Genomic DNA, 19,767 nt, shown 5'->3' on the forward strand with positions numbered 1-19,767 from the left:
TATATTTAAAGAGAGAGGTTGTTTAACCCCGCGGGGTTAGGTCGACTGGCTGGGATCGTCCTAGCTTAACCACGGATTTCGGGTTCGAGACGTGGAACGCAGCACTCCAAGAGGCCAGAGGGCGCCGTCTGTGCTGAAAGACGCCTATTTTCCTGGATACCGGATGGAGTAATCCAAAAAAAGAGAGAGGTTGTTTCTTACAGAGACGAGATAGTGATTTGATATATTGATTGATAAATATTTGTAAAATTAAAATTTTTAGATTTATTTTTAAAATGTAAAAATTTCATATAACTATTTTTGAATTAAAATTCTAAATTAAAATCTTTCTCATGATTTTTATTTTTTGGAGGATTTTGAGAGACTGAAATCTGGTACTTATTAATGAATATTCCTTTAATCATATTTATTTATGCAAGTTTATTTAAAAAATAAAGTAAAATATTGTTTTATTTTATTTATAATTCAGAGAATCCTAAGACTAATCTCTGTTAGATTGAATGAGACTTTTTACTATCTTAACCAAGATATTGTTTGTATTGTTTTTTAATATTTGACGCAAAAATATACACACAACACTGAATATTTCTATTTACTACACTCAACCCAGGGTCTCATACAGAGACAAAGATGTGTGCATTATACTTTGTATTTTTAGCAACAATAGAGAATATGACAGACAAGTTGATAACATGCGGCTGGCAAAGCGGGTTTTCGGGAGTGGGCTAAGATTGCAAATTGAAATAATTTCAGTGAAGGATTCGATGAATTAGATTATTTCAGTACAGTTCCCCAAACATTGGATTGGATTCATCGGACCCTGCATTTGCTATAAATACCCATTCTTCTTCTTCGTTGGAATCACAGTCCTATCTAGCTTTTGGGGCTGTGATTCCTGCATTTGCTATAATTATCCAAATCTCGTTGCTTGGAATTACAGTCCAAGGCTAGCTCTGCTGGGACTGCGATTTTATTTTTTCCTTTTGTTCTGAACGTAGATTAGATTTTCAGTCCCTTGTCCTCCTTCTCCATAAGAGGGTGCTTCAATTTTTTTGATTTTGTTTGTTGGAGAAGATGACTGTGGGAGCTGGGATTTCTGTGGCCGATGCCAACTTGATGGTGTTGGGGAAGAAGGTCCTCTCTCAGGTTCCCCCAAATGTTGTCGTCACTCCCTCCTCTTCAATCCTCAATGGGGCTTTCATTGGAGTCGATTCTGATCGCAAGGGCAGCCGAAGAGTGTTCCCCGTTGGAAAACTACAGTACGTTCTTTCTTCCTTTCTTTCTGAACTTTTGTTTCTTCTTGGTCATGGCTGAAATGAATGCAAATCAAAGCCTGATGCTATATCATGCACTTATATATCTAAATTGAACTGTTATTGGATAGTGTCTTGGTTGTATGTGTATCTATGATTCTTGGGTAGCATGCATGCAATTTAATGCTTGATAGTTTCTTCATCACTGCGTTTAAAACTGATTGAAAATTTTCCCTGTTGGTTATTTTGTTTATTATATGTGTCATGAAGGTTAAGTATGAAGTTTCAGTTTTCATCAAATCCAGCTGACTGTATAATGGATATGCTCTGATGATTTTTGTTTTTAGGGGGTTGCGCTTTATGTGTGTATTCCGCTTCAAAATGTGGTGGATGACACAGCGAATTGGTAACTGTGGGCAAGATATTCCTTTTGAAACACAGTTCTTACTTGTGGAAGCGCACAAGAGTTCTGATCTTGATGGGATCAGAAACGGAGAAGAAGACACTTATGCTGTTTTCTTGCCTCTTCTGGAAGGAGATTTCAGAGCTGTTCTTCAAGGAAATGAGCAAGACGAGATAGAGATCTGTGTGGAAAGTGGTATGATGAGATAAATGGAATTTCACTTTGTCCTATATCATGTTAAATTTTGCTGTTCTGGGGAGTAATTGAATTTGGTATATTTGTCTGATTGGATGTAGGATGTCCTGATGTTGAGGAATTTGATGGGACTCATCTGGTATTCGTTGGAGCAGGATCAGACCCTTTTGAAGTCATTACAAATGCGGTCAAGTAAGTTAGAAACGTCTTTTTCTTGGCTATCACAAACTTAGAATCTTTGCTGAGTTCTCTTCCTTCCTTGTTCCTAGTTGAAAGTTTTTGCTGGGATAGGAGTCAACATTTAGGTCTCTTTGGTATGAATGGGATCAAATAGAAGATAATTAGTGAGTCAACATTTAGGTCTGTTCCTATTTGAAAGTTGATCTACTTTTTTTCTTTTTTTTCACTAGACTTAATCTATTCTGGGTTCTCATGTTGTACATTCTAGTTTGAAGTTTTAAGCACGTGATGGTTTGAGGGTCCTTTTTTTATAAAAAAAAAATCCGTTATTTTCTCTTTTGAGTCGTAAAGATGGGAGTTAGGCAGTGTTTCTCATACTTGTTTAAATTACTTCAATCATTAATTTCGTTTTTGTTTGCAACTCAGGGCTGTTGAGAATCACTTGAAAACATTCTCTCACCGTGAGAGGAAGAAGGTACAAATCTCTTTCCTGAAAATGATAACTTCATGGACTTCTATTTTCTGGGTGTTCCAAGGTTGTAATGCTCATTTCCATGCATTATCTTTTCCTTTTGTGTCCAGATGCCAGATATCTTGAATTGGTTTGGTTGGTGTACATGGGACGCTTTCTATACCAAAGTTGATTCAGAAGGAGTAAAGCAAGGATTGCAAAGGTTCTATTTCTTCCCATTTAGGATAATTATCAAAATATCAAAATTTATCACTTTTAAAGTAAATTATCATTCTTGTCCTTGAATTATGAGGGCTATTTTTGTTCAATCTTTGAAATCGGTGATTGCATGAGTTAGTCTCCAAAAATCAAAAACTTGTTCAACATATTAAAGGACTGGTATGCAATGGATTCTATATTTTAATCCTAACTCTTTGACTCAATTATTTTCAGATTTAAAGTTAATGCACCCAAAAGTTCATAACCCGATTTTTATTGTACTCTGTTATGAACATTGCATAAAGACCATGATTTCTAACCATTACGCATCTTTTTGTTCATTTTGCAGCTTAGAGAAAGGTGGGGTTCCTGCTAAGTTTGTTATAATTGATGATGGATGGCAATCTGTTGGTATGGACCCTAACGCCAGTGAATGGAAATCTGATTTTTCTGCCAAGTGAGTACTTCTATCTTTTAACCCCACATTTGATCTTCATAGATCGACAATATTGAATAAGTATTTACTTATTTGTCTTTCTCTCCTTCAGTTTTGCAAATCGCCTAACACATATCAGAGAGAATCACAAGTTTCAGAAGGGTGGCAAAGACGGTTATAGAGAAGAGGATCCTACTCTGGGTTTTCGTCATATCTCCAAAGACATTAAAGAGCAGCATGACATTAAGTACGATATTATTTTGCAGACAAGCTATGTCTTGGTCCTTTACAGACTATGCATTATTAATTGAATACGCTATTGGTTGATGTATTACCTTAGAACACGAGTATGATTTTGTTCCTTGTCACCCTTATGTACTAAAATGATACAAAATCATATTATTGGATTCTCTTAAACAAAATACACTTGCTGTTCTGTATTATATTCAATTCAAATATTGACATGAATCAATACAATATACTCATGGTCTTTGTATTTTTTTAGGTACATTTATGTGTGGCATGCTATAACAGGATACTGGGGTGGTGTTAAACCTGGGGTTACTGGAATGGAGCACTATGAGTCAAAAATGGCCTACCCTGTATCATCTCCTGGGGTTGAATCTAATCAACCTGATGAAGCTCTAACAACCATTACCATGAATGGGCTTGGCCTTGTGAATCCTGAGAAAGTTTTTCACTTTTATAATGAGCTCCACTCATATCTTGCATCTGCCGGTATTGATGGTGTCAAAGTTGATGTTCAGAATATCCTTGAAACCCTTGGGGCAGGCCATGGTGGTAGGGTCAAACTTGCAAGAAAATACCACCAGGCTTTAGAGGCATCCATCACGAGGAACTTCCCTGATAATGGCATTATTTGTTGCATGAGTCACAATACTGATGGATTGTACAGGTAGGAATACATAAAATTAAATCATGTCTTATACCCTTGTATTAGACACAATACAACACTTTAAAGTACCACACAACATTTTATGTTGTTATTGTATTTTGTTATGTCCTCTGTGCCTGTGTCTATGCTTCTTGGCTCTGATGTTATATGAATGGTTAATTCATGTAAATTTGAAAATTTGCTTTGGTGCAGTGGAAAGCGATCAGCAGTAGTTAGGGCATCAGATGATTTTTGGCCAAGAGATCCGGCATCCCACACAATTCACATTGCATCAGTTGCTTACAACACCGTCTTCCTCGGTGAATTTATGCAGCCAGATTGGGATATGTTTCATGTAAGTTGACCATTGCTTTTGCTTTTTGTTTCTTGTTTTTTGCCTTTTGCTGATGAAGTTAGTTTCTTTTGGAGCTAATTAAATTTGAATTTTAACGCATGATAGAGCCTACATCCAATGGCTGAATATCATGGAGCAGCACGAGCAATAGGAGGATGTCCTATTTATGTCAGGTAGTTCATCGTTAATGCTATATTTTGACCTTATTACAGAAAATGTCCCAAGGGACCTAAAGTTTTCAAGAAAAATAATTATATTAGTATATGTACATAAAAGATAATTTTCACTGAGAAAGTATCCTTGAATGAATATGTGTGTATTCATGATTGACTTGGTCTGCTTATCTTAGTAATGGATATTTGTACTTTGTGCAGTGACAAACCTGGACACCACGACTTCAATCTTCTAAGAAAACTTGCACTGCCTGATGGTTCTATATTGAGGGCTAAACTCCCAGGAAGACCAACAAAAGATTGTTTATTTTCTGATCCTGCTAGAGATGGAAAGAGGTAAAGGATCCATATGACACTGAAGCTTCTTCCTTCTTTCTTCCTGCATTTTTTTTTTTTCAAAAATCTTTTTTTGAATCTTTTACCATAACTGATGGAGGGTGCTTTTGTAGCCTTCTGAAGATATGGAACCTGAATGATTTCTCTGGAGTGGTTGGGGTGTTCAATTGTCAAGGAGCGGGATGGTGCAAAGTTGGAAAGAAAAACCTTATCCATGATGAGAGTCCGGAAACAATCACTGGCGTCATTAGGGCTAAGGATGTTGGCTATCTATCTAAGGTTGCTGATGAGAAATGGAATGGGGACACCGTTATATTTTCCCATGTTGGTGGTATGTTCCTAAGCTTGACAAAGCGTCTATGCATATTCATGAGCTGGACCTGGATCTTGAATTGTCTTGCTAACCCTAAATTGACTTCAAGATTAGTAGTTGAGGTTGAACTTGAACACTTATTGGTTCAAATGATGTGCTGGGGCCTATACTCTCTTATTTGGGTCAAGCATAACTGGCCCAGCTCTCAAATAAGTATTACTTTTTATAAGGTTTTACCGCTAGAAGTCGGTTAAAAGAGACACTTTATCTTTTTATCAGCTAAACAAACACCTTTGGATACGCTATAGGGCTAGGCTAGTCAAGTATACCTATTGACTGGCCTAGCTCTCAAATAAGTAATAATACTATTAATAAAGTTTACTGCTAAAGTTGGTAAAAAGAGAGACTCTATTTTTTTTTTTAAGTAAAAGAGAATGAATTACTGAGATATGTACAAAGAGTTCAGGTTAACCATACAAGCAATCAGTTAGAGCTAGTAACAGCGTCTAAAAGCCTCCTTGCATTAGAGGTGTGAGTAACAGAGAGACTCTCTTTTTTATCAATTAAACAAACACCGTTTGATACACTGTAGGCCAGTCAGGTATGTCTATTGACCGGCCTAGCTCTCAAATAAGCGTAATACTACTGTTTAGATACCCTGTAGTCCCTATGTCTCTTTGATGCTTATTGAAGTTTCCTTATTTTAATTTATGATGCCAATTTGCATTTGCAGGAGAGGTTACTTACCTTCCAAAGGATGCATCTGTTCCTATTACATTGAAATCCAAAGAATTTGAAGTCTTCACAGTAGTTCCTGTTAATGAAGTTAATGATGGTATCAAATTTGCTCCTATTGGTTTGATGAAGATGTTCAATTCTGGAGGAGCCATCAAGGAATTCAATTGTATATCTAATGGAACTACAAGTGTTATCATGAAAGCACGAGGCTGTGGTTTATTTGGAGCTTATTCATCGGCTCTACCTAAGACTGTGACAGTGGATTCAGAGGAGGTTGAGTTCAGATATGAGGAAGCATCCGGGCTGGTAACTATTGATTTGAGAGTCCCAGAGAAAGAGTTGTACCAGTGGAACATATCTATCAACTACTGATGACTGATATGTGAATCTCATATTTTTTGGGGACCACACCAGTTTGGATGTTAGCATCATCACGTCTGACAGAAACATAATTTAGACCAAAAAAAAAAAATTGAAGAGTGTGTCATGAGTCCCCCAGATTAGGAAACAGAAGGCTTTTCTAATTTCCTGTGATATATCTGCTCATCTGCAGATAACCAAGAAAGAAAACTACGGAGGTTAGGAAGCTTTCTAGCTTTCTTTTTTGGGTAATATATTTATGTATTGGAGGAAGGCTTAGAAAGGGCTATATTTGAATGGCTCTTGGAGTTGAAACCTCCTGGAGGAAGAGTGTAATCCTATATCTGCAATAATGCCCACTCCGGGCAATTCCAAATATAAAAGCTTGATCTATAAAAACAAGTAGCTGTAGAACATGAAGGCCAATTTATGGCACGTCTTGAAATAGTTATAGTCAAACTTATTTTGACTCTAAATGTATCATACTTATTTGAAATATTTTGACCAGGTCAAGTTATAGTTAAAATATTTTGAAATAGTTACTATAAAATGGGTATTATATTTAGGATCAGAGGAGTATTACACTTTTATATGCAATTCATTGGTACTTCACTCTTGCATGTCAAGTAATACATCAAGTTGATAGATTTTTTCACATTGGCTTTTATTAAAGAAAATGTAATGAAAAAAATATGTTGCATATTTTCTCTTATTTAATTTGTAGTATTCAATAAGGATAAAATTGGAAAAAAGGTCATTAATTATCTCAAGTAATTTATATTTAAAACCAAATATTTTCCCTGCAAGTGACTTATATATAGAATCAAAGTAGTATAATAATTTATATATTTTATGATTTAAGCATACTTAGCATTGTAAATTTATTGAGTCAGCAGTTTCCACTAAATAAAACTAATGGTATTAAGATTAATAGACAAAAATACACTTTATAAATTTAAAGGGCTAAACTGAAAAATAACGTAATCTTAAAGGATCAAACATATATTTTAATAAAAAAAATTATTTTTACTCTAAATGTGAAACCATGATTTTCTCTGTCTCCCTTATAATAATTTCTTCCCAAATCAACCTCAGTGATTTCACAATTTTTCTCATACTTTTAATCTCCTGCATTTAACACTTCACAAATGCCTGTGACCATTTTTGGAAATCTCCCTGGAAATTAACTTGAAAATGCCTCTGCGAGCTGTACGCTTTTTTCCGAGGTAGAGATAACATACCGACCATTCAGCTTCTTCGGTGTTGTAGCTTACGGCTATAACTGTATTAACAGAGCATTTCTTGGATTCTTCGCTAACTGCCCAAGCCATCCATATCCGGTAAGAGGGACGGTTCGGTTGGTGGAAGTTAAAGGACCTTGGCAAGTAAGCTCAGGGCAGTGGACCCCAAGTATTGACTGTAGCTACAGCCAGTAATACGGGGACTCGACCCGTAAGGTTAGGTTGGGTTTTAAAAAAAGACAAAAAATCATTTTCATGCGATCTTTTTTTTGGCTCGTAACTGCAACCCTTTTTTATTTTATTTATTATTTTGATAAGAAATTTTTTTATTATTTTTACTTAATTTACTTATAACTTTATATTTTATTAGAAACTTTGATTCTAAATTTAATTTCTCATTTTCTCTATTGTTTTACTATTTTTATACTAAAAAAATAATTATTAACAATGAATTATATGTTTATATTTCAAATTTTGAAATTAATTTAATCATCTAATTATATAAAAATATAAGAATAAGAAAAATTTGGTTTATAGGAATTTATAATTTAATTTTAAAAATCTTAAATATATGTGAAAAAATCTTTTAAAAAAAGATGAAGATTGGCAGGCTAACCGACTAACCCGCCAATCCACCTCTTGGCAGAGTGGGCTGGCAAAATGTAAGCCTATTAGGAGGCAATCTTCTTAGGACTAACCCACATGGTCTTGAACCCGTGATGAGCTGGCCTATTTCACCACCTCTAACTCTAGTAGGAGAGATTTTAGACCCTTAAATACAAGGTAGATCCAATATAGGTGATGCATAAAACATCTTTAAGAGAATTACTTCTAATTAAGCCCAACAATGTTTAAATTTAACTCAATTTGATAGCCATATTTTTTTAAAAAATCCTTTTCTATTTTCTTAAAAGAAAAATTAGACAAAATCCATCCATTAAAAAATTATTAGTGAGAAGAACTTAAATCAAAATTCCGGTCTTTTGTGTTTACAAAATGTGCATGATATCAATACCTTTTGTGCGTGAAAATCTACCATATCGTCCTCACCAATAAAATTTTCAAGGAATTCCCTTTTTTTTTCTGTTTTTAAATCACTTCTTACTTACATAACAAACAAAATGATGCACAAATGAATTTGTGATGTGTCTTCAAAATTCAAATAATCATTTTTAATTAAAAAATGAAAGAGAGCCACGTAGGACTATTAAGTTGTTGTGGATCTCTGCATATTGTTAATAAATGGGAAAATTAGTTAAAAATCCTTCTTTTACAAATTAATTTGGGAATGAGACTTGTAATAAATGTAAAGGTATGGGCTCCTCAAATGTTAATAAGAGTGATGGGAAAAAGATTACATTTCTCTAACGGGTGCTAATTGTATATGACGGATCCTTACTTACATATTATGAATTCTCACTTGCATATGATATATGCTTATTTGTTTATAACAGATACTCACTTTTATATGATAGATGCCTACTTACATATAAGTTTATTGTATCATACGGATACTAATTGCATATAATGGATGCTCACTTTTATATGATAGATCCCTACTTGTATATGGCTTCTAATTGCAAGTTAATGCTTAATATGAATGATAATTGCATATGATGGATTTTCACTCACAAGTGACATGATAGATGTTTACTTGCATATAAGTTCTTTATGTTATTGCATATGGGACCCATAATATGCAAGTATTTTTCACATTATGCAAATCACCTCCCTTAACATACAAATACCTTCCCATAATGTACAAATCACTTTCCCGAATGTGCAAATTCCATAATATTAATTTGCAAATAAGAATTTGTTTGTGAGCAATGTACAAAGGAATTTATTTATATAAATAGTAATGTAAATGCATGCAAGTTTAGATTAATAATATGCAATTAGAATATGTAATATGTAATAAAGTCTCATATACAACTTGGCATTACCAATATACGATTAGTATCAGCAATATGCAAATTTGGATCAATAATATGCAATTAAGATCTGTGATATGTGATAAGATTATATATACAACTAGATATCTGTAATATGCAATTAAAATCAACCATATGCAACTTTAGATCAGCAATGTGTAATTATGATTTGTGATATATATGCTAATAGGTATCACCAACAATTAGAATCAATAATATGCAAGTTTAGATCAATGATATATAATTAAAATCCTTAATATTCAATTAGTAGAATCAGTTATATACAATTTTAGATCGATAATATACAATTAGAATAATTTGGGTTTCTCCCACTATAATTAATTACAGTCAAGGACCTAAAAGTCTTAGGTATGATTGCTTAATTAATTTTTCAAACAGGGGTTTATCTCCAATTGTATCTTAACAAATTGTTCGGTGATTTTGTAATATGACTGAAAAAATGTTAGGTGATTCGATGCAGTTGAGAGGGTCATGTGAAAGAGCCAAAAATAGTCAAAGAGCCATGTCATATTACTCCCAAGTCTACACCCATCTTATCGAAAACAACAAAAGTAGATTTTAGAATATATATATATATATATATATAGATATATATATTATACATGGAATTGAAAGGATTATTTGGTTGCAAATTTTGTTGTTCTCTTCTGGGGTGATTATTTTTCTATCACACAATAAATTCATCAAATAAATTCCTCATAGAACTAGCTTTGGCCCCACAACAACAAACCAGTGGAAAAGGATATTTCACACAACGTCACAAGCCACATGTGGCCGTGCTGCGACCTATACTCATTTTCTTTTCTTCGTTTCCCTCCCTTTCTTTCTTTCTTTTTGGCCTAACGGTCAGACTTTGAGCCAACAGGTGACATATATGTTGACCGGTAGGATTAATTTATAATCAACATTAAAAATTTATCCCACTTTCTGAGGATTGAGACACCAGGTTTCGGAGGCGGAGGCAGAGGCAGCCCCACAATCAGAAATTACCCCCACTCTTCTTCTTCTTCTTCTTAATATTTCCAGAAACTCTGTTTCACTTAATGGGTACAGAGAGAAATCAAATGAGTGACAAGATGATTGAAAGTACGCCATTGATCACTCATTCTTCGGATTCGGGACACAACAACTTTGACAGAACAGGTATGATCTGTTTTTCTGCTGCTATGCTCTGTTTCAACAACTCTTTTATTATGCTCTGTTCTTCTTCTGAATTGCTCTGTGAAAAAGATGAACTGGGCTTCTCTCGTTTCCTCTTAAGGGAGAAGAGGGAAGGATTAATTGAATCGTGTGATTCTGAAACAATCCACAAATGAAGTTTGCTGACTGGTGGCGTGTGTGTGAAGGGAATGTATGGAGTGCGGCGGCGCATATAATAACAGGGGTGATAGGGGCGGGGGTTCTGTCGCTGGCGTGGGCGACGGCGCAGCTAGGGTGGATCGCAGGTCCATTGTGCATCATACTGTTTGCGATCACGACCCTTGTTTCTGTGTACCTCCTCTGTGACTGCTATAGATTCCCTCATCCTGAGACCGGAGAACTTCGGAACCGCTCCTTCACTGATGCTGTCAAGCTTTACCTGGGTACGTCCTATCCATATCTCACAGTGTCTGAAATTTGAGGTATTTTTACAACTTTTATCTTAATTAATCAATGCTTAATGTACAAATTTAAGGCATTCAAAAGTTTTTTTTAAGTATGAATTTGTCCTGCAAATTTTTTACTGCCAATTTTAGTTTTTTAATAATGAGGCAAAATTGTTACATTTTTAAATTTTTGGGATAAATTTACATTTAAAAAAATTTTTGAGTACTCATCAAAAAAAAAAAAAAAATTTTTTGAGTGCCCAACACTTTTGACTGAATATGCACCTTAACCCAATTGATTAATTATATGTCTTTTTTATATATATTTTTTATATCAATTCTCTCTCATACTCGCTTTCTTATAAATAAGAATATATTTAAAAAATATAATTTTTACATATTTATTGCTTTTAACTTATTTATTAATTTATGTAATCTTGTTATTTGTATCTTATGAAAAAAAAAGAGAGGAAATACTAAGGTATTTTGGTTTTTATTTTATGTAATATCAACATTAGTGACGATGCTAATTAATCCTCCTTCTCAACATTCTTTATCCAAAACATTAAGTTTTTTTTTTCAAGTACTTTACTTCAATATTCGTTAACCAAGTAAATGCCATCTTGTTGTAAATAAATCTAATTGAAAGTAATTTTGAAAAACCAGAGTGTGTCATCCAACTTAAACTCATCTTAAAATGATTGTAGTGTGTATACTTTAGTGACTGGTGGTATGTTTATATGGTATTTTTAACATTTTTATTGAAATTAAGAAAAAAATTTTAAATTTCATTAACCCAGTGTTAAAATTTAATAAATTTTTAGCATTATCCTTGTTTAAAAAATATCATTTTACACAAGTAACTTATAAGTAAAATCATACATTTTTCAGTCCAAAAAAAGGCAAAATCATACATTCATTTAATAAATAAAAATATTTTCTTTCTGTTTTATAAATAGAATGAGAGGAGTAGTTTATATTTTAAAAGTCACCAGCTCTTTCTTAAGCACCAAGATCATATTCCGTACTTTTTAACCACAAGACAATTAGACGCCCCGCGGGTTATGCTAAAGTTGATGAAGGTTCACTCCAATATCACATGGTACTGAGGTGGGCAAAAAATTGGGCTACTGGGTAGGACAATAGGCCCCCACGATGGCTTCTTTGGTCCAGTCCAATTATTTTAAAATATTTTTCATATGATATTTAATTTTAGTTAACTAATTTGAGTAGATTGAAAAAGTTTGTTAAGTTAGTTATTTGTAATAAATAGATGATGCATAAGATATCCTTACTAATCAAGCGTATTAGCTTTAACATTTAATAAAACTTTTAACATATACAATTACTAAAAAGACTACCTTAAAAAAATAAATAAATATAAAAGAAGAAGTGAATTTTGGTCTTATACTTAAGAACAAATTAAATTAAACAAATTCTTATAGTAGTATTAAGAATCAGAGGTAGTAGTACTTCATAATTTATCCAAAAATCTAGCTCTACCATATTGTAACCCTGAAATGGGGTTTGGTCAAGTCGGGCCAAGCAATGGACTAGACCAATAACCATATATCAAAGAAAATGGGTGAAAGTACATCTTTCAACTTTTGATTTTATATATGATTTTAATTTGATCCTTTAAAAAAATTATAGAGCATGTTTTCAATCATCTAACTCAAATAATATTAGTCTTAAATTATTTGTTCATACCAATCATTATTATTTATAAAAATAAAATTTAATATGTCAACATTTAATGTTAGTATTTTTTGTTAGCAATGTAAAAATTAGAGAATTAAAAAGATAATATTTGTGTTTCTTAACATAAGAATTAGACAAGACGTTCACTTTGGTTCTAAATATAATATATTAATTCATTTTGTCTACTAAATATGTAATTTTCTACCTAAAATATCTCCATTGATCATATATATTAAGAGGTTTTATTAAGGAATAATTTCATTGAATAAGATTATCAATAATTTAGAAAATTTAACACTAATTTATTATAAATAGTTATTTAATATCTTCTTATATTAAGAATCATAGGCAGTACTTTATAAAATTAAAAGACCCGATAAAACTTAGTATAAAATTAAAGCACTAGAGATGTCATTCTGTCAAAAAAAATCTTTTTTTTTTCTCTAAATCATATATACGTGAAATAAAGTTTTGGAGCCCCAAATTAACTAATAAAAGTATTTAATTTTGTTGCATTTGATATATTAATGTGAAACAGGGGAGACAAATAAAAAGTTTTGTACGGTATTGGTGAACGAGAGCCTTTGTGGCACTACCATTGCCTACGTCTTTACAACTGCTTCCAGTGTCAGGTTTGTGTCCTTGTCTCTTCTTTAATTAATAATTACTAATTATTATTTTTGAAAGTCACTTGAAAAGACCGTAAAAATTATGAAATTATAAATGAGATTTTTTGTTAAAAATTTGTTGTTATTTGCTTTTCAATTGTTGTCAAAATTCATACAAATTTTGTAAAGAATCCTGATTTGCAATTTTATAATTTTTACAGTCTTTTTTTTTTTCCGATTTTGTCATCATACTTGTTTACGGTGCAAGTTTTCATGATTGTCCTTTCAATGAAGAAGATTCATAAAGTCAGAGTATGCGTGATTTGATTATGAATCTATAACCCTTAATACTCCAAAATAGAATAAAAGTGGGATGCATTTTCTTCCCTCTTAAAATTAAAATTGACTAGTTGACAAAGATATGGGGTGAAATTATTGGGCTTTTGTCTCTTGGGTTGAATAGAACGCAAGAGGTGGGCACTTGAATAAAATTATAAATAAATTTTAAACTTATTTTTTCTTTACAATGTTTGAATATATATATATAAAGACCCAATTTAATTTTAAATTATTTTTATCTAAATTATAAATTAATTTTTTTAAAAATAATATATAATTTGGTTAGTTGATTTTTTTTTTAAAAAAGACTAAATTATATGCTAGCCTTTTGTTTAAAAGAAAACTCATGTACATTTTAAAAATAAAAATGGATAATTCTATCGAATTTAAATGAGGTACTTGCACAATTTGTAGTTCACTTTAAGTGGTTTTTGAAATTTAGTACTCTATTAAAAAAAAATACGAACACCAATTGATTATGATAATATTTGGGAATATTTTAGAAATTCTTGACATCTATTAGATAGTACTACCTCCGGTTCTAATTATAAGAGCCAGTTGACTAATTTGAGAAGATTAAAAAAGTAAGTTGAGTTAGTTATTTGTCCTAAATATGTGTTTTTTTCCTAAAATATCTTTACTAATCAAATATATTGACTAGAACTATCATTGTTAAAAAGGCTACTTTGAAAAAATATATATAAATATTAGAGACAAAGTAGATTGGGGTCTTATATTTAGGATCAAAATAAAAATCAAATAAGACCTTAAGAACCGAAGATAATAGTATATATGACTGATAAAGAAACGCGGCACGCCCATGTGAGCCTTCGTCCTAGTGAGATTTTGTTTTCTTACAAAAAAAATAAATTTTATAATTTCACCCAAAAAAATTCAAAAAATATATAAAAATAAGTATTCAATTATTCTAATGATTATTTTTCATAAATTATTTTTTCATAGATTCTTAGCATATTATATAAAGAAATGAGTAACCGTTTAAATTTTTGTACTTAACTATACAAAAAGGATGCAAAAATATGTTTAAAAGAATATCAAATAATCAGGATAGTGTTACAAAAATTGATTTCCAATGTTTTTAAAGAAATAATTTATATGAATATTTAATAACAACATCATAATATTCAATTCCTTACCCAAAAAAATCATAATATTCATATTAATTTTTTTAATGTGTATAAATTTTTTTTAAAAGAATACCAACAATAAAAAGTTTTCAATAGGGAAAAAAATTACAAAATAATAAAACAAATTATTTGACAGTTCATTGGGTGCACATGAACATACCCTTGCCGGCGAAACAAGTCACATGAGAATAGCATAATAAAAGTAGAAACATGTTCCCCCAGGGCCCGCTGGGCCCGCCGTGGAGAGAGAACATATTTTGATGAAAGGGAAGAGGGAAAAAAAATTTGGTTGCGTGTTACTTTAGTATGCACAGGAAAGGAAAATATTGAATTAAATAAATAAATAAATAAAATACAAAATTCCCAAATTATCCTCACACATTGGGAAGGATGTGGGGTATGGAGGATAGATGAGACCTTACCGACATGAGAAAACACCTTTTTACGTAGGAAAATAACTCTTCCTTGAGAAGTCAATGTTGCCTGCCCAACATGCCACACTAAGCAAAATTGACTATTTTGTTTTTCTATCCACAAATTTTCCTTATAACAACATATACCTAAGTTTCCCTTAGCTTTATAGGGGATTAGGTAAGGATTTGAAACCAAATCACTCCACTTATTTCAAACCAAAAATAAAAAAAAATAAAAATCAATTATTATGAATAAATGTTTTGTCTCCCTGCGAGACATTGGCCGCAGTAAAAAGAGCTTTAATTTGACAGCTTAAACATGAGATATTGAATTTGAGGTTATGTGAATGTAGAAAACGTCTTCAGAAATAAAACTATCTTCAATTGAATTCAGTAATACTTAAATCTGACCTGTCCTAATTAGATAGCCATATAAAAAATAAACTTTCTTCTTCTGGGTTTTGTGGTCATCAAGTGAATCAAATTTATAGCCAGATTATTTGGTTTTTTTCCCGCAATGTTCTTATTGGACTACGGTTGTTTTTTATTTTTTGGGGTAAATATTGGCTGGTTTAATTTATTATGGGAATTGTGAGGAAAATTTCAAAGAGGAGAGGTGTTAGCTGAATTTATGTACGAGCATTGCTTAGTCTGCATCTGTTGCGGCTCCTGACAAGTAAAGGTTACCCTCCCCAATGCATCATAACTTGTAAGTTTTAAATGCTGCAAATATCAAACACTGAGCAGCATTAAAATTCAATTTCACCTGAGAGATTTCTCTATCTTTCAAAATTCAACTTTGCTTCTTTTGATCTCAGTTCCTTGCAAAAGTTGAATATCTCATTGTGCCTTGAAAAGCTCAGTTATCATAAACAGCCTCTTTTTCTACCACATGCTCATTTACACTGCCCCCCCCCCCTCTTCTCTATAGCTGCCATTTGTCCTCCCCTCTTTGAATGTGACTGTTCCAAATATTTGTCTGATCCATTTTTGTCCTAGGATAGATTTTCTCTCTCCTTCTTCCTTTCTTGAATCTTCTTTCTCACCTAAAGAGAATTAAGAAAAAAGAAAAAATCTCCAACCAAGAGATGAGACCTCTATTCCATTTATGGCACATAGCGGCCTGGAATTAAAACAAGCCAAGTGTCTGAGTCTCCCGTACATAACGGACAACATTATAAATGAATTCAAGGAGCATTATCAGAAGCAATAGTTAATCTTCTTTAGGTGCAGTTACCTCAGGCCTTTATATGAACCTCACATACTGTAACTATCTTCTTCTTCATTGTCTTCCACTCAGTTCTACACAGACATGGCAGTCCAAAACTCCCTCCAAATAACTTCTTCTTCTTCTAGTGCTAATGATGACGATGGACGTTCCAAGAGAACTGGTATAAACATCTCAACCTACCAGTTACCTTACAAAAACAATTCATGTTTCTTTGTACTTTTTGAATTTCATTCATTTCTTTCATTAATCTGTTCTTGTCAGGAACTGCATGGAGTGCTGTGTCTCATATCATTACTGCTATTATTGGTTCTGGTGTTCTGTCTCTGGCTTGGAGTGTTTCTCGGTTGGGTTGGATTGCAGGGCCTGTTTTTCCTGCTTTTCTGTGCCATTGTCACCTATTTTTGTTCCATCCTCCTTTCTGATTGTTACAGAACTCTAGATCCTGTTTCTGGCAAGAGAAACTACTCTTATAGGGATGCTGTTAGGACCTACCTTGGTAGTAACTCTCCTTGCTTTTTTTAATCAAAATATTTATTTCGTAGACTTGGTTTGTAGATGAACAAAAATTGAAGAAGGCATTGAACCAACAATGGTATGATATTGTTGGTTATGTCTTTTAATCAGTGTAATTTTTTAGACCGATTTTCCTAAACTATAATAACAAAACTCCAACTAAACTATTTAACAATAGATGAAGTTCTGAAAAAACTTAGAGAAGTTATATCACTTGAACAAAACCCATGAACCAAATCTACTGAAACATCAGCATAATAAGCACTCCATTTTGCATAGGGTGTACAGTGAGTTTGTACTGTTCATGACTCATGAATGAAGCAGTTTCTTATACGTTTTATATGATATATTGATAGGTTTAGCTTAGTTATGATGCAAAACCAAATGAAAATAAATACGTGAACACTGCTAAGAATCATGGAGGAATGCCATTTGGGGTGGGGAGGAACATAATAAGTTATGAAACAGCAGGATAAGACCATCTTGTTCTTAGCAAAAGAGGACTTTCCGATCACGCAAGATTCAGCATGATTTAGTGGAACTTGCGTTCATGTCATGATTTGAACAAGTCTAAATATTTTGTGTAGGTTAATTTCTGGCTTTGCTTTGTTGTGGAACTGAGGGTATGCTTCTTCTTGGCAATCCCTATGTTTTTATACTTTCTGATGAGTTTAGTGTTAGTTCAGGACCAAAACGTACATGGTTGGCTGGTTTCTGTCAATATTTGAACTTGTGTGGGACTAGTATCGCTTACGTTATTACCACAGCAACCAGTCTGAGGTACATTCCTCTGCTGGAAAACAAAACTACCCCATTGCTATGCTATTTGCAATGTTTTGCAAATGACAAGTGATTAATTATTTTCATTGCTTGCTGTGCTATTTATAGACAATTTAACTTTGAACCTTATTCAGAGATGTTCATGTTCAAGTTCATTGCAATAATGCAGGGCAATTCTGAAGTCAAACTGTTATCACAAGTATGGACACCACGCTCGTTGTCACTATGGGGAAACCTTGTTCATGGTGCTGTTTGGAGTTGTACAGTTCTTTATGTCATTCATACCAGATCTCCATAATATGGCATGGGTTTCAATTGTTGCTGCAATTATGTCATTTTCATATTCTTTTATTGGACTAGGACTTGGAATTGCAAAAGTTATTGGTAAGATTCTTCTTTCCTTCCTTGTTCAGTCCGTTTAAGAATCAAAATTCTGCTCACCTGTCAATTTCAAGCTTATGATCAATCAATACATCGGTGTATCTGTAGTACTCTATAACAATTCACACTTCTTAAAAACCATGAACGGTATGGCTTTTTACTCTGTTGTAATGCACAGGAAAACGTGTTTAGTTAGAGAAAAGAACCACAAAGCTGACCTTTTATAGTTCTAGTTGCTTCAGAATCATGTCATAATGCGTTTATACTGCAATACTATCGGCCAAAAATGGGTTAAATTTTTTATTTAAAGCCGATTTCTAGCTTATCTATAGTGATTATATGCAGCATAACAGTGTTATCACACTAAATTATGTTGTTGACTTGGACATATTAAGGAGAATAATGATTGATAAGAGTGTTGTTTTCACCTGCAATTGCAGAAAATGGGACAATTAAGGGAAGCATAACAGGAGTACCAACTAGTAATGCTGTTGAAAAGCTATGGTTAGTGTTTCAAGCACTAGGTGACGTTGCCTTTGCCTATCCATACTCAGTCATTCTCCTTGAAATACAAGTAAGTTTCATATTCCGATTGGCTGGATGTAGAAAAACAACACAGTTCCAAAACTGAAGGAAAGTGTTGAATTTTGTTGAGTGAAGGATACGTTGAAGTCTCCGCCACCTGAAAACCAGACCATGAAGAAGGCCTCCATGATATCAGTCCTTGTCACTACCTTCTTTTACCTTTGTTGTGGATGCTTTGGATATGCAGCATTTGGAAGCAATACGCCCGGAAACTTATTGACAGGCTTCGGCTTCTACGAGCCTTTCTGGCTTGTTGACTTTGCTAATGCTTGCATTGTTGTTCATTTGGTGGGAGGATATCAGGTACTTGTCTCGTGAACACTTAACAGAAACTGGTGTACTTTGTAGCGTGATTTCTTTGATGAATGTCTGTTTTTTCTTTCTTTTTTTTTTTTCAGCCTGAGATTTCTCTGCAGATTTTAGTTTCTTTCTTTGTTTACTTCAAAAAGAGTTTAGCCAGAAAACAGTATTCTCCTTATTTTAAGTGTTAGAAGAACCACCTTGAACAGAAACAAGAGAACTCCGTTGAGCAAGCTCAAAGTTTAATAATCAAATCATTTTAAATTTGTACCCAGAAACGAAGTAAAAAAAAGAAGAAGAAGAAAAAACTGCTTGTTTATGGAATTCATAGCTTCTCTTCACACCCACATCATTTTCCCCCTTATCTCCTCTGATTATATTGCATGCTGTCACAAAAACTAGTAAAAGTGAAAGAAAAAAAAAAAAGACTAAAGTTACTTTTTTAAAATAATCTCTAACTCTTCATATGATCATATCTGAGGCAGATAGCACCAAACAACCACTATACATGACATATAAAAATTATAGAAAACTGAATTATTTATGAGCCATTGATAATGCTGCTTACCTTAAAGTCCTACCAAGTGCAAGCAGTACGGTCTAGTTTTTACTAATCACTGGCTGCTCTTTACACTGTCCAATAAATGATCATAAGCGATAATTATGGAGCTCCATAGAG

The 19,767-nt window shown here is 33.0% G+C and overlaps 2 protein-coding genes across 3 annotated transcripts; both read left to right on the forward strand.

The window, feature by feature from the left end:
- Positions 1-693: 693 nt before the first annotated feature.
- Positions 694-6,833, forward strand: LOC114758579 (probable galactinol--sucrose galactosyltransferase 1). Its single transcript, XM_028947639.1, has 13 exons — positions 694-1,259; positions 1,601-1,851; positions 1,953-2,043; positions 2,458-2,506; positions 2,614-2,705; positions 3,051-3,158; positions 3,250-3,384; positions 3,643-4,053; positions 4,246-4,387; positions 4,493-4,560; positions 4,762-4,896; positions 5,010-5,227; positions 5,943-6,833. The coding sequence occupies exons 1-13, from the start codon at positions 1,075-1,077 to the stop codon at positions 6,317-6,319; spliced, it is 2,262 nt and encodes a 753-aa protein (XP_028803472.1). The 5' UTR covers positions 694-1,074; the 3' UTR covers positions 6,320-6,833.
- A 3,649-nt stretch (positions 6,834-10,482) lies between these two features.
- LOC114758566 (probable amino acid permease 7) lies at positions 10,483-19,196 on the forward strand. Of its 2 annotated transcripts, XM_028947621.1 has the most exons (7): positions 10,483-10,646; positions 10,850-11,086; positions 13,329-13,422; positions 17,718-17,822; positions 17,992-18,206; positions 18,644-18,777; positions 18,864-19,196. In XM_028947621.1, the coding sequence occupies exons 1-7, from the start codon at positions 10,547-10,549 to the stop codon at positions 19,104-19,106; spliced, it is 1,128 nt and encodes a 375-aa protein (XP_028803454.1). In that variant the 5' UTR covers positions 10,483-10,546; the 3' UTR covers positions 19,107-19,196. The 2 variants fall into 2 exon arrangements, with proteins under 2 accessions (XP_028803454.1, XP_028803462.1); XM_028947629.1 differs by lacking the exon at positions 17,718-17,822.
- The last annotated feature ends 571 nt before the right edge of the window (positions 19,197-19,767 follow it).

This window comes from Neltuma alba, unplaced genomic scaffold (assembly GCF_004799145.2).
Source record: "Neltuma alba isolate B1F8T4 unplaced genomic scaffold, ASM479914v2 tig00001528_pilon, whole genome shotgun sequence".
NCBI classification, from domain to species: Eukaryota; Viridiplantae; Streptophyta; class Magnoliopsida; order Fabales; family Fabaceae; genus Neltuma; species Neltuma alba.

Coding starts and splice junctions, on each gene's coding strand:
- LOC114758579 (XM_028947639.1), top strand. CDS start 1,075: ATGACTGTGGGAGCTGGGATTTCTGTGGCCGATGCCAACTTGATGGTG. Junction 2,507..2,613: donor CTCACCGTGAGAGGAAGAAG/GTACAAATCTCT, acceptor TTTTGTGTCCAG/ATGCCAGATATCTTGAATTG. Junction 5,228..5,942: donor TATATTTTCCCATGTTGGTG/GTATGTTCCTAA, acceptor TTGCATTTGCAG/GAGAGGTTACTTACCTTCCA.
- LOC114758566 (XM_028947621.1), top strand. CDS start 10,547: ATGGGTACAGAGAGAAATCAAATGAGTGACAAGATGATTGAAAGTACG. Junction 11,087..13,328: donor TGCTGTCAAGCTTTACCTGG/GTACGTCCTATC, acceptor AATGTGAAACAG/GGGAGACAAATAAAAAGTTT. Junction 18,207..18,643: donor TGGAATTGCAAAAGTTATTG/GTAAGATTCTTC, acceptor CTGCAATTGCAG/AAAATGGGACAATTAAGGGA.